Source organism: Haliotis rubra, unplaced genomic scaffold (genome assembly GCF_003918875.1).
Source record: "Haliotis rubra isolate DU_JTF1 unplaced genomic scaffold, ASM391887v1 Scf228, whole genome shotgun sequence".
Taxonomy (NCBI): Eukaryota; Metazoa; Mollusca; class Gastropoda; order Lepetellida; family Haliotidae; genus Haliotis; species Haliotis rubra.
The window spans coordinates 103302-118247 of record NW_025766314.1 but is presented as its reverse complement, the minus strand read 5'-3'; the positions used below and the strand labels follow the sequence as shown (position 1 = coordinate 118247).

Here is a 14946-nt window from a genome sequence, read left to right as displayed (position 1 = left end):
TAGTTGGAGATTGCTACATCAGAGGGACGTGAGCACCTATGCTAGGTGAGCTAAGGCAGGTGTAGTTGGAGATTGCTACATCAGAGGGACGTGAGCACCTATACTAGGTGAGCTAAGGCAGGTGTAGTTGGAGATTGCTACATCAGAGGGACGTGGGCACCTATACTAGGTGAGCTAAAGCTGGTGTAGATTGAGTGAGTGTGTCGGAATTGTGTCTCAGCGTGTATGCTCAGCAGATCATCACAGCTTAGGTCTGAGGTTCACAAATTTTCTTCATTGCAGTGATTGTGTCTTTTCTATTTAGGGACCGTTCATAATTTATGGCTGGGGGTGGGTGATGATTTTTATGGAGAAGCATGTACAATGTGAGTGACCCACCCTGCATGTCAAGTACAAAACCAATGCCTCCCTCCCTTCACATATTTTTTAAGCACAATTTCTTTTAATTTTTGTGTACAAAATTACTTGCAAGGGGGGGGTGATGATGATTTTTATGGAGAAGCAAGTTCAATGTGAATGACCCCCAACATTTATGTACAAGGTAAGTCCCCCCCATGTCATCTACAAAGTCAATGACCCCCTCCCCTTTCCATATTTTTAAAGCATAATTTTAAAATATTTTTATGTACAAAATTGCTGACCCCCTAGAAACGTGTACAAAATTGATGACCCCCACCTCCCCAGAACAAAATGGGTGACCCCCCCTTAAAATCATCATCACCCTCCTAGCCATAAATTATGAACGGTCCCTTATGTTGAGTTATTATGTCATTATTTAAAGAGAAATGTGTCTTCAGGTTGCAGAGAGAATCATTGCGGAGTTGCGGCAACAGGAGAACAAAGAGAAGGGATTCAAGCTGCAGCTGGAGATCGAGGAGGCCAAGCTATACTGGGCCAGGGATGAGCAGAACATTGCCAAACACCTGATGAAAAGTCTCATTGGAAACCTGAAGAAGGTTAGAACAGGATCTCAGTCACTATTTGAAAAGGGTGCTGCAGGGTTGAGGGTATTGCCCCATGTCCATATGGCATCTGATTATGAGATAATCAGCGATGATCTGGGCAGGATATGATTTTGTCATCTTTTAGTTCAAGATTTCTGATGGTAATTTTAGCGAATTTTGATATTGACTTCTCCCCTGCCCATGCCATCTTGCCATCATACCCACAGGTCACTGTTTTGTTGAGATACTGTCTGGGAGCCATTCTTAAGCTTTGTTGCATAAGTGACAGTGAGTTCCCCTGTTGGCACACTCTTTGGCTGTTGGTGTGCACGCATCACAGGTACTTTATGATGTATGTTCCGATGCAGTTCCATGGTATTGCCAAGGTATACATCAGCAATATATAGCTCCATTCATAGAGGATATTATATGAGTGCCCATGTCATAGTATACGACACAAGTGCCTAAATGTTGATATTTCCCCAGTGAGAGCGAGGGATATACCGATATTTAGGCATGAGTGTCGTAAACATAGTATGAAATGGGCACGAACATAATATTATGTTTATTACCAAAGTCGTCCAAATGAGGAGAATATACCAAAATCTACTTCCAAACATAGGCTGGCTACCCGCCATCACTGCATGTAGAACTAATGTCACAGAAGCATTGTTCATGACGTCACGTCACCATGACAAAGGGCATCGTATGAAAAATATGAACCCGGATATGTTCGCCCTCGTAGGTAATAAATATCATTAGTTCCCTAATTTTGGGTCGTAATATGTCCTTTACTTACACTTTGTTAATTCTTAAGAGACTTGGACTTTGAAATGTGGTTGGAAGATTCTAATGAATCCAAATCTTTATGTCAGGTTCTTTCAGTTTTTAAGTTGTGAATCAGACTGAACTAAACTGTGGATGTTTTGCTGATTACAGTGTTCTCCTTGTTTTTAGATTCAAGATGAGTGTTTTGAAGCAGTGAAATTGCTTCCTCAAGCCCTGGGCACGTATGGCAACTGGCTGGCGGAGACCCGCACCGAGAACCCCAGTGCCATCCTGGAGCACTACCTGGAGAAGGTACGTCAGACTCCTCAGGCTGGAAGGTCTCTCCACCCTTTGTGTTAACAGGCCAACCTTTTGTAAAAGTGTGTATGAATGTGCTACCTCTCAAAAGTTGGACCTACTGACGTCAGTTTGGGGTCAACAGTTTGTAAAACACACCAAAAAGTCGAGCCAGAATTGTTGTAAGATGTCACAAACTTTAATCAGGTTGTTTGCCGTCATCACTTTCTTGAATGTTACATTTTAACATGATAGATGTATTCTGATTTTTAAAATTGTTGGTTTTCATATGTTTTCACCTTAAGCTTGAACATTGTGATGTCTAAAGATTGTCTAAATTAACCCATTTTAATGTTCATCTCACTCAGCTGTTATCTAATGGTGGCCCCTGGTGGCTCAGTCATCTATGGTGTTACCATTAGCCGTTAGAGTTGGCCCCTTGGGCACTACAGAAACCTGTGATTGTGGGTTTGAATCCTGGCTTATGTTCCTTGGATTTGCCAGCACCATGCCATTGGTTGTGGGCTTCACCACAGTGGTAGAATTCTAAGACCTGCATCATTTTGGGCTTTCCTTCTGACCTGTGAAGATCCGGGTTAGAATTGGTCTTCAGTAACCCAGGCTTGTCGTAAGAGGTGACTAACAGGATCGGGTGGTCAGGCTCGCTGACTTGGTTGACACATGTCATCATATTCCAATTGCTTAGATCGATGCTCATGCTGTTGATCACTGTATTGTCTGGCCCAGACTCAATTATTTACAGTGAGTGAGTGAGTTTAGTTTTACGCTGCTTTTAGCAATATTCCAGCAACATCACGGCGGGGGACACCAGAAATGGGCTTCACACACTGTACCTGTGTGGGGAATTGAACCCGGGTCTTCAGTGTGACGAGCGAACGCTTTAACCACCAGACTATCCCCCAGTCCCCAATTATTTACAGACCGATGCCATATAGCTGGAATATTGCTGAATGCGGCGTAAAACTAAACTCACTCACTTTCCTTCCACATAAAGCTGATATACTGTAGTAACACTTGAATAAGGTTCTGGGTGGCAGGAACCCCAACTCACCCACTGTTGTTTACTGTACTAACCATTGTTCTTGCTGCAGACTGTGGAGCTGCTGGAGAGCTCGCCGGACGGGCAGTGCCCATGCATCTAAATTTGAATAGCCCTCTGGGTAAGCTGCAGTGCCCTATATCCCCTCAACTCCATCTTCATAATGTCAGTAGTGGGCTAGAAGAACTCTTGCAGTGCCCTATATCACCTCAACTCCATCTTCATAATGTCAGTAGTGGGCTAGAAGATCTCTTGCAGTGCCCTATATCACCTCAACTCCATCTTCATAATGTCAGTAGTGGGCTAGAAGAACTCTTGCAGTGCCCATGCATCTAAATTTGAATAGCCTTCTGGGTAATAATGATGTTTACCTGTATTTTGCTTCAGTCGTTACCTGCGTTCCCTAGACAAGCAGGGGGAGATAGATGAGCGTGAGGTAGTGGCTCTGGAGCAGGACAGACACAAGTTTCTCCTGAAGGCCGTGGAGAGCTACATCAAGTGTCTCAGGGCTGGAGACAAGCATGACCTGAGAACATATCGACTCACCTCGCTGTGGTTCGACAACGCTGCCTCGGAGGAGGTTAACCAGCTTCTTAATGTGAGTAGCTACTGTACATCATAGAACATCTTTGTTATCTGAGCATCTTGTTTTTTGTGTATATATCTGGTGTTGTTATGACGTAATTTCCAGTATGCCTTTTGGTTTGTCCCCATGCTTGTCATAAATGCCTCAGGTCATCAGGTCATTATAGTTTGTGACCTGGCTAATTGTCTGAAGTTTGTGTTTCCAGAATGACGTTGATGATATCAAGTTGTTCAAGCTGGTTGTTCGTTCCACTGCCTCTGCCTTGTAGTCAGTGGTGCATAGGACAATCACAATGTCATGATAAACATGTTTTAGGGCAACGTTGTGCATTTTTCTTCTTCTTCAGTCAGTATCACCATCATTTTCTCATGATTCTTGTTTTCAAAGCTACATCAATGCCATGCAGGTTGTTCAAGTTCAGACCATTGCTTCTGCTCTTGACACTTCTGCAGTCAGTTATCCATGACAATCACTCTTTCATGATTCTTGTTTTCAGAGCAACATCGACGCCATCAAGTCGTACAAGTTTCTGCCCATGATGTACCAGCTGGCGGCAAGGATGAGTGTAAAGGAGACTCACTGTTCCCTCTTCCAGCCAACACTTGCCAAGGTGACAGTTTCTGTCGTGTCTACTTGTATACCATGAAATACTATATCAACCAAAATTGCAGATTACATTCCATGGTATTTTGGCAATGAGAAATTGTTGGGTTTTTGGGGCAATGAGGAAGTGTTGTTGTACCAAAGTCTTGAAAGATGACAGAATTCTGTTTCAGCTTTGGGTGATATGTTTGTACGCGTGTGCTTTCATTGCTCTGGCAAATGGTCATGGTGTAATTAAGTCTGTAAATTTGGTTTTGTTCATGAAAAATGTTGGCTTTGTATGGATCATTGCTCGGCTGTCAATATCTGTGTGCTGATGCTTCTGAGGTGAGGTGAGGTGAAAGTGGGTTTAACGTCGTGCTTGAGAATATTTCGCTCATATGACGACGTGCATGCGTGTGTATGTGTATGTGCGGCTGCTTGTACTAGCCCAGACTTAAGCTGGTTTTATAGTGCTAGCCCACTGAGATACCATGCTGCAGTGAAGCATGAATACCCCACTCAGATACATTATACTGACTCCGAGCCGACCAGTCCTTGTTGTACCCATTAATGCCGAGCGCCAGGCAGGGACCAACAAGTACCATATTTTAACGTCCTTTGGTATGACGCGGCCTGTGATCGAACCTGCGACCTTCCGCTCTCCGGGCGGACGCTCTAACCACTACACCACCGAGGCGGTCTGATGTTTCTGAATGGCATGTAGTAAGTGGTACTGTGTAGATTCTGGTTGTGTTTGGAACATGGCATGTAGTAAGTGGTACTGTGTAGATTCTGGTTGTGTTTGGAACATGGCATGTAGTAAGTGGTACTGTGTAGATTCTGGTTGTGTTTGGAACATGACATGTAGTACCGGGTAAGTGGTACTGTGTAGATTCTGGTTGTGTTTGGAACATGACATGTAGTAAGTGGTACTGTGTAGATTCTGGTTGTGTTTGGAACATGACATGTAGTAAGTGGTACTGTGTAGTGTAGATTCTGGTTGTGTTTGGAACATGGCATGTAGTAAGTGGTACTGTGTAGATTGTGGTTGTGTTTGGAACATGACATGTAGTAAGTGGTACTGTGTAGATTGTGGTTGTGTTTGGAACATGACATGTAGTAAGTGGTACTGTGTAGATTGTGGTTGTGTTTGGAACATGACATGTAGTAAGTGGTACTGTGTAGATTGTGGTTGTGTTTGGAACATGTAGTAAGTGGTACTGTGTAGATTCTGGTTGTGTTTGGAACATGACATGTAGTAAGTGGTACTGTGTAGATTCTGGTTGTGTTTGGAACATGACATGTAGTAAGTGGTACTGTGTAGATTCTGGTTGTGTTTGGAACATGACATGTAGTAAGTGGTACTGTGTAGATTCTGGTTGTGTTTGTGGTTTGTTTAACGGTGCACTCAGCAATATTCCAGCCATATGGCGACAGTCTGTTTAATTGAGTCTGGACCAGACAGTCCAGTTATCAACATCATGAGCATCGATCTGCGCACAACTGGGATATGATGACATGTGTCAAGCAAGTCAGTGAGCTTGACCACCCAATCCCATTAGTCGCCTCTTACGACAAGCATGTGTTACTGAAGACCAATTCTAACCGGTATCTTATGGGTTGTAGATTCTGGAGACCGCTGCCTTGGACCACCCACACCATGCTGTTCCTGTCATCATGGCACTTGCCCATGCCAACAAGGACATGGAGCTGGTCACACAGGCTCGGGCAGCACGAAGCAGGACGGGTAGGCTCAGCAGGACCGTGTCCGACGCACAGCAGCTGGAGGAGGTAGGATCATGTGGTCCTTTTTTCAGGAATGTCAGGGGATATACGAGTGTAGGCCTGTATACTCAGTGCTTCAGCCAAGCAAGTGCCATTGCCCATTCACACTAAAAAATATGCTATGGCCCTTTTTTTTCAATGCTAGAGAGCCCATTCGCGCAACATTTAATATAACCCACAGGTCTTCTTTACCATGGTTACCATGAATGGCAAAAGTCTCAACTACATTGGCACATATTTTGGTACTTAAGGCGCCAATTGGCAACACTAAAAAAAATCCTGGCTGAAGCACTGTATACTGTAGGGCAATATGAATTGAAATTAACATAGTTCTAAGTTATTTTTTTAACTCTTGCCACCTTCAGATAGCATTGCAGGAGTAAACAGTATCGATTTGGAGGTCTTTCACGTAAGTCCTGCAGCCTGAAACCTCAAGTACCCCGGGATCAATCTGATTCCTGACATTGACTAGGAGCTTTGGAATCGTGTTATGTTCAGTTATTGCCAGTTATTCCACTGGTGTTGCAGGACCGTGTACAGGCTGCCAAGAACATGATTGACACCCTGAAGGAGACACCCTGAAGGAGAACGGGAAAGTGTCACCGATCGTGCGTCACATGGAAGTGCTGTCTGTAGCCTACATCGAGCTGGCCAACACCAACGTCGATAGGTACAAGACAGAGAAAAGTAAGCTTGCTAGTTCTGAATCTATTACTTCAGTAGTTCTGTCATTCAGTGCATGGATTGCTGACAAGTGTCCCAGACTTATCAATACAGCACACCACTGTTTGTAAGTTTGTTTAACACGGTACTCAGCAATATTCCAGCTTTAGGGCAGTGGTGTGTAAACAATCGAGTCTGGACCAGACAATCCATTGATCAACAGTAGACGCATCGATCTGCCCAATTGGGAACTGATGACATGTGTCAACCAAGTCAGTGAGCCTGACCACCAGATCCTATTAAATCACCTCTTGAGACAAGCATGGGTTGCTGAAGACCAATTCTATCTCGGATCTTCATGGGTACAGCACACCAGAGATCACCGTGGTTGCATATAGTCACCTAGCCAATTGTGGGTCAGTTCTACCCTGACATTATGGATTGTGTTCATACTGTCAACCACTGGTTTTCCCTGTTTTGACAGGATTGTTTATATACTAAAGTTATATTGCAGGATTATTGTTTTCTCTTTCAGTGAATCTGTACCTTTTGATTTGTTGCTAAATGGAGAAAATGTTTGTACCTAAACCTTCAGACTTTCATTGCTGACAAAGCTGACATGGCAAGATGTAGCTGAAATCATGTTCAGTGGTTACTCAAACCCAGCTCCCTCCCTCCCTCCTCCCTCACTCGCTCTCTCGCTCACTCACTCACCTGCTCACTCACTCACTCACTCACTCAGTCACTCCCTCGCTCACCTGCTCACACATTGTCTCTCTCTCTTTCAGAGCCCATACCTCTACCTGCCTCGCTGATGTTGTCAAAGATGAAGAGTCTCAAGGATGTTGCTGTACCTACACTGGAGGCCAGGGTCAGGGTCGTTTGGATTCACTCTTCATTACAACAAATTATGCAACACAATAAGCTGAAGAGTATCTGATTCTTCTCATAGTTAATCTTTCAGGGCATGCCATATTTACAATAACAGTATAAAACAAAATTCCTTATTTTGAGTAGAATGTATATTTTTTTTCCTTCTGTTTAGACACCCTAATTTACACACAACCTTCTGAAGTGATTTGATAGCTCTTCCCCCTAGTTGTAGGCCACCGGAAATCAAAATATGTTTGCTGACTTTCTCCCTTTATTTACTTGCACATGTTGTCTCACCCTAGACAAGTGAGTTTGTTACAATATTGTCTCTGTTCGCCCAGCAGAAAATAGGTACTACAGACTATTTGGTACTATTGGGTGACTCTTAACCTTCAAACACCTCACAGGCAGGCTGGGTTATTTGGAGTCATAATAATAGCGCTTGGAGCAAGATATTCATGGCACTATAAAAATGGACTATTATAATTATAATAATAAATTTGAATATCTGGCCCAACATAAACCATCCCATCAATACATACAGCCCCACTCTCTTTCTTCATGGCCTTATGCTTTGTCTTGAATCTAACATCCCCTATTAGCAGTCATTTCAATGTGGAAGGGGGTAGGAGGGTAGTCTAGTGGTTAAAGCGTTGGCTCGTCACGCCGAAGACCCGGGTTCGAATCCCCACATGGGTACAATGAGTGAAGCCCATTTCTGGTGTCCCCCGCCGTGATATTGCTGGAATATTGCTAAAAGCGGCGTAAAAGCAAACTCAGTCAGTCCATGAAGAAGGGGGCCGTAGGGTAGCCTAGTGGTTAAAGTGTTCGCTCATCATGCCGAAGATCCGGGTTCAATTTCACACATGGCTTCAATGTGTGAAACCCATTTCTGGTGTCACCTGCCATGATATTGCTGGAATATTGCTAAACTCACCCACTCACTCCTTGAGGAAGACTTGGCCATGGCTATCTTGTCCCAGGGAAGAACTGTTCTTTGAAAGGTTTCACCTGGTACACAATGTTAGAATTTGTTCCCAGCAAGAAATTCTTGTAAGAAAACAGCTAAAATTGATTGGTGACCGTGTTCAGTGGACTTGGTTCATTGGATCTGATCGCACCTTGACAACATGGGTTGCATCAGAGCTCCAGATAAGATTTAGCTCACTGTACCCACTGTATTTTTGAGTGGGTATTATGAATGTTGAGTGGGTATTTCATTTTCGTGGTTACCCACGTTACACTGCTTTCAAACATAATGCGTATTTCAGTCATTTTACTCCACCTAAGTATTATGTGACTGAGTAAGTTTAAAACATGGTATGTTCTGCCTTATGACTATGTCATACCTAATCAAAACCAACTTAAATATAATGGAAATGAGTTCATAAAAATCACTCATCCTAAATGGACAGTACAGCACTTGTCCTATGCTAACAGTACAACTTCATAGCAATCGATGGTTTTTCATTCAGTGGCTAGTTTTATAAATATAGCTAAAGTTTGTTTTAAACTTTTGTGTATCTAACATTTTAAAATATTTGGTGGTACGCCAACAATTATTTTCAATGCGTATTTGGAAATTTCTAGCTGTAAATATTACCCGGATCACGCAGCTTATCTGGGCCCTGGCACATAATATCCACCACTGGTCACCTCTAGCCTGGATAATTCACAGGTTGCTGCCATATTGCTGGAACACTGCCATATGCAACATTAATCCCCATTGCCACGCTCAGTTTGTAAATAACATTAGTAAAACTTTGAAAACATTCACTGTTTATCTCCTGAATTGATATGCCTTTGACAGGTTGACCCGACTGGGCAGTACCGAGATGTTGTCAGCGTGGAAGGATTTGGTAATACCTTCCGCCTGGCTGGAGGGGTTAACCTGCCCAAGATCATCACTGTTATTGGCTCTGATGGCATAGAGAGACGTCAGCTTGTCAAGGTAGGTGGAGACATTGACAGGAAGATACGATAAACAATGTGATGGAAAATTGTTACTCAACAGCTGTAGAAGGTCCCGTAAACAGTTCTTTGTTAAAATGTGTACATCATCCTACCAAATTTCATCACAAGAACATTGATATTATCATACCACTTGAACACTGCCACGAACCACTATTTGATGATGTGATGGGATGTATTTTCACATAGTGTTTCTTCATATTGATGCAAATCTTCAAATTTGGATTCCTTAATGGAATAGATCCTATTGTTATCCCCTCGCAACGCGTTTTGCGGGGGGTATTAAAATGGACTCCGTCCGTCGCGTGCGTCGTCGCGTCCGTGCTTGTCCGTCCATGCACATTTGTCTTTTCCGGAGCAGAACTCTAAAACCGTTCACTATTTCTTCACCAAACTTGGCACATAGATAGATCTGGTGGTGTACTGGTGCCTTTTGGTAGTTTTGGAATTCTGAATAAAATATTGTTGGCGTTTCCATGACAACAAGTTTGACTTAGCCTGAAATTGGTGGCAGTGCTCTTTTCGGAGCTGAACTCTAAAACTGTTCAAAATTTCTTCACCAAACTTGGCACATAGATTGGTCTGGTGGTGTACTGGTGCCTTTTGGTAGTTTTGGAATTCTGAATAAAATATTGTTGGCGTTTCCATGACAACAAGTTTAACTTAGACTGAAATTAGTGGTAGTGCTCATTCCGGAGCAGAACTCTAAAACCGTTCACTATTTCTTCACCAAACTTGGCACATAGATAGATCTGGTGGTGTACTGGTGCCTTTTGGTAGTTTTGGAATTCTGAATAAAATATTTTTGGCATTTCCATGGCAACAAGTTTGACATAGACTGAAATTGGTGATAGTGCTCTTTTTAATACTCTCCTTCCACTTTTCTATATACACACCTAAATATTTGACATAATCATAACTCGTAGACATAATCATGAAGAGTATTTTGCCATTGCGGGGGATATTGATGACTTTGTCTTCTTGTTTTTAATTTGAACTGACTGTGTGTCAGTGTTTCTATGAAATATGGACTCTTTGCTCGGGCTATCAACTACTGGTTTGTTTGAGGGTGCAACAGAATATTCTTGCTGCACCATGGGTTCTTAGAGCACTACAGCCGATTTGATTGGTGTTACTATTTGTCTGATATGAATCGTGATTATGTCTCCCCCCAGAAGGGTCGGGAGACATATTGTTTTTCGTTGAGTTTCTGTCAGCGTTCCCATAGTTTCCAGAACATAACTCTAAAACTACTTGAACAATCTTTACCAAATTTGGTATACTGCCTCTCCATATCATGTAGATGTGCCTTTTGGGGGGTTTGAGGGTTTTTTTCAATTCTATTTTTTCTGTTTTCATGGCAACAATTTGGACTTTGACTTTTTGAAGGGTAAAGTTCGTTTCCAGAGCATAATTCTGAAACTCATTGACCCACCTTCAACAAATTTGCTATACTGTCTCTCCATATCATGTAGATGTGCTTTTTGGGGATTTAAACTTTTCTGTAATTTTTTTTCAATTTTTTTTTCACTTATTTTTTTCTTTTGATGTCTCAACGTTGAACTGTGGGAATTGGGAGACATCTGTTTTTACGAGTAAAAACACTTTCTAGTTGTTACAATGTGTGTCTGCCAGGGTCGGGACGACCTGCGTCAGGATGCGGTGATGCAGCAGGTGTTTGGGATGGTCAACAGCCTCCTCAAGAAGAACCCCGAGACCAAGAAGCGTTGCCTCAGAATCAGGATGTACAAGGTAAACTCCTGAGCCTCGTTCCTCAAAGCGATCATAGCGCTATGACACAGTCGAAAGTCTATGTTAAAGTATGGAGTTACGATCATCTTAGTGCTACGATCACTTTGTGGAACGGGGCCCCAGACCCCAACAGATATTACTCCCCTCTTCTGTGTAATGTGCAGACTTTATGCAGGAATAAAGAAGTCGAAGGTTAACGACTGATTAAAAACTGATGCTGGTTATCTACCTTTCAACATGGATGCCTGTAGGGTATTGGGTGAGAGTCAGATACAGGATATGTAAGTAATTAGAGTGTGTAATTTTTCATGTCCTGAAGTCATTTAACTACTGGCTTGCCAGGCCCAGATTTGATGGCTAAAGGCCATTGTGATATAGCTGGAAAACTAGATACTTCCATCATTATCCTTTTACACCCATTTTGTTCTTCACCCGCCGATTGTTTGGCTAAAAAACAGAAACTGTATTTTTTTCATAAATGTGTTGGTGATATTTTTGGAAATGTCACTTATCTATACGAAAACTACACTATTTAAATATTAAAGAAGTTGTTGTCCATGATATTTTCTCAGTTTCAAAGTTGAGACGTTTCATGATTTTGTGCTTCCTATTCACAGAGAGTGGAGATGTTTGTGTGTTATCTTCAGCTTCACATTGACAGAGTGTTGCTACATTTAATTGTTTTGTGTTATTTTCTGAGCTTCATGTTTTAGAGAGTTTAGATGTTTCTGCGCTAAATCAGCTCCACATTTCAGAGAGTTTAGATGTTTCTGCGTTAAATCAGCTCCACATTTCAGAGAGTTTAGATGTTTTCTATGTTATGAGATCATCTACACATCAGGTTGAGACAGGTCATGTTTTTGAGATCATCTACACATCAGGTTGAGACAGGTCATGTTTTTGAGATCATCTACACATCAGGTTGAGACAGGTCATGTTTTTGAGATCATCTACACATCAGGTTGAGACAGGTCATGTTTTTGAGATCATCTACACATCAGGTTGAGACAGGTCATGTTTTTGAGATCATCTACACATCAGGTTGAGACAGGTCATGTTTTTGAGATCATCTACACATCAGGTTGAGACAGCTCATGTTTTTGAGATCATCTACACATCGGGTTGAGACAGCTTTTGAGATCATCTACACATCAGGTTGAGACAGGTCATGTTTTGAGATCATCTACACATCAGGTTGAGACAGGTTGCTTTTGAGACAGGTTGAGACATGTCATGTTTTGAGATCATCTACACATCAGGTTGAGACAGCTCATGTTTTTGAGATCATCTACACATCAGGTTGAGACAGGTCATGTTTTTGAGATCATCTACACATCAGGTTGAGACAGCTCATGTTTTTGAGATCATCTACACATCAGGTTGAGACAGGTCATGTTTTTGAGATCATCTACACATCAGGTTGAGACAGGTCATGTTTTGAGATCATCTACACATCAGGTTGAGACAGGTCATGTTTTTGAGATCATCTACACATCGGGTTGAGACAGGTCATGTTTTTGAGATCATCTACACATCAGGTTGAGACATCATGATTTTGAGATCATCTACACATCAGGTTGAGACAGGTCATGTTTTTGAGATCATCTACACATCAGGTTGAGACAGGTCATGTTTTTGAGATCATCTACACATCAGGTTGAGACAGCTCATGTTTTTGAGATCATCTACACATCAGGTTGAGACAGCTTTTGAGATCATCTACACATCAGGTTGAGACAGCTCATGTTTTTGAGATCATCTACACATCAGGTTGAGACATCAGGTTCATCTACACACAGGTCATGTTTTTGAGATCATCTACACATCAGGTTGAGACAGGTCATGTTTTTGAGATCATCTACACATCAGGTTGAGACAGCTTTTGAGATCATCTACACATCAGGGTTGAGACAGGTCATGTTTTTGAGATCATCTACACATCAGGTTGAGACAGGTCATGTTTTTGAGATCATCTACACATCAGGTTGAGACAGCTCATGTTTTTGAGATCATCTACACATCAGGTTGAGACAGCTTTTGAGATCATCTACACATCAGGTTGAGACAGCTCATGTTTTTGAGATCATCTACACATCAGGTTGAGACAGGTCATGTTTTGAGATCATCTACACATCAGGTTGAGACAGGTCATGTTTTGAGATCATCTACACATCAGGTTGAGACAGGTCATGTTTTTGAGATCATCTACACATCAGGTTGAGACAGCTCATGTTTTTGAGATCATCTACACATCAGGTTGAGACAGCTCATGTTTTTGAGATCATCTACACATCAGGTTGAGACAGGTCATGTTTTTGAGATCATCTACACATCAGGTTGAGACAGGTCATGTTTTTGAGATCATCTACACATCAGGTTGAGACAGCTCATGTTTTTGAGATCATCTACACATCAGGTTGAGACAGCTCATGTTTTGAGATCATCTTTTGAGATGTTTTTGAGATCTCTACACATCAGGGTTGAGACAGGTCATGTTTTTTGAGATCATCTACACATCAGGTTGAGACAGGTCATGTTTTTGAGATCATCTACACATCAGGTTGAGACAGGTCATGTTTTTGAGATCATCTACACATCGGGTTGAGACAGGTCATGTTTTTGAGATCATCTACACATCAGGTTGAGACAGCTCATGTTTTTGAGATCATCTTACACATCAGGTTGAGACAGCTTTTGAGATCATCTACACATCAGGTTGAGACAGCTCATGTTTTTGAGATCATCTACACATCAGGTTGAGACAGGTCATGTTTTTGAGATCATCTACACATCAGGTTGAGACAGTCATGTTTTTTGAGATCATCTACACATCAGGTTGAGACAGGTCATTGAGATCATCTACACATCAGGTTGAGACAGCTTTTGAGATCATCTACACATCAGGTTGAGACAGCTCATGTTTTTGAGATCATCTACACATCAGGTTGAGACAGGTCATGTTTTTGAGATCATCTACACATCAGGTTGAGACAGGTCATGTTTTTGAGATCATCTACACATCAGGTTGAGACAGGGTCATGTTTTTGAGATCATCTACACATCAGGTTGAGACAGCTCATGTTTTTGAGATCATCTACACATCAGGTTGAGACAGGTCATGTTTTTGAGATCATCTACACATCAGGTTGAGACAGGTCATGTTTTTGAGATCATCTACACATCAGGTTGAGACAGGTCATGTTTTTGAGATCATCTACACATCAGGTTGAGACAGGTCATGTTTTTGAGATCATCTACACATCAGGTTGAGACAGCTCATGTTTTTGAGATCATCTACACATCAGGTTGAGACAGCTCATGTTTTGAGATCATCTACACATCAGGTTGAGACTCATGTTTTTGAGATCATCTACACATCAGGTTGAGACAGCTCATGTTTTTGAGATCATCTACACATCAGGTTGAGACAGGTCATGTTTTTGAGATCATCTACACATCAGGTTGAGACAGCTCATGTTTTTGAGATCATCATCTACACATCGGGTTGAGACAGCTTTTGAGATCTTCTACACATCAGGTTGAGACAGGTCATGTTTTTGAGATCATCTACACATCAGGTTGAGACAGCTCATGTTTTTGAGATCTTCGACACATCGGGTTGAGACAGCTCATGTGTTTTGCAGGTAGTGCCCCTGTCCCAG

The 14946-nt window shown here is 42.0% G+C and overlaps 1 protein-coding gene across 1 annotated transcript in view; it reads left to right on the top strand.

The window, feature by feature from the left end:
• Window positions 1-14946, top strand: part of LOC124277804 (serine-protein kinase ATM-like) — a 120121-nt gene that overhangs the window by 93313 nt on the left and 11862 nt on the right. The window contains 12 exon segments of the mRNA XM_046713519.1: window positions 798-956; window positions 1902-2024; window positions 3122-3156; window positions 3457-3667; window positions 4152-4265; window positions 5867-6031; window positions 6554-6604; window positions 6607-6712; window positions 7477-7559; window positions 9372-9512; window positions 11168-11284; window positions 14929-14945. Of these exon segments, the coding sequence (XP_046569475.1) occupies window positions 798-956; window positions 1902-2024; window positions 3122-3156; window positions 3457-3667; window positions 4152-4265; window positions 5867-6031; window positions 6554-6604; window positions 6607-6712; window positions 7477-7559; window positions 9372-9512; window positions 11168-11284; window positions 14929-14945 (1322 nt within the window).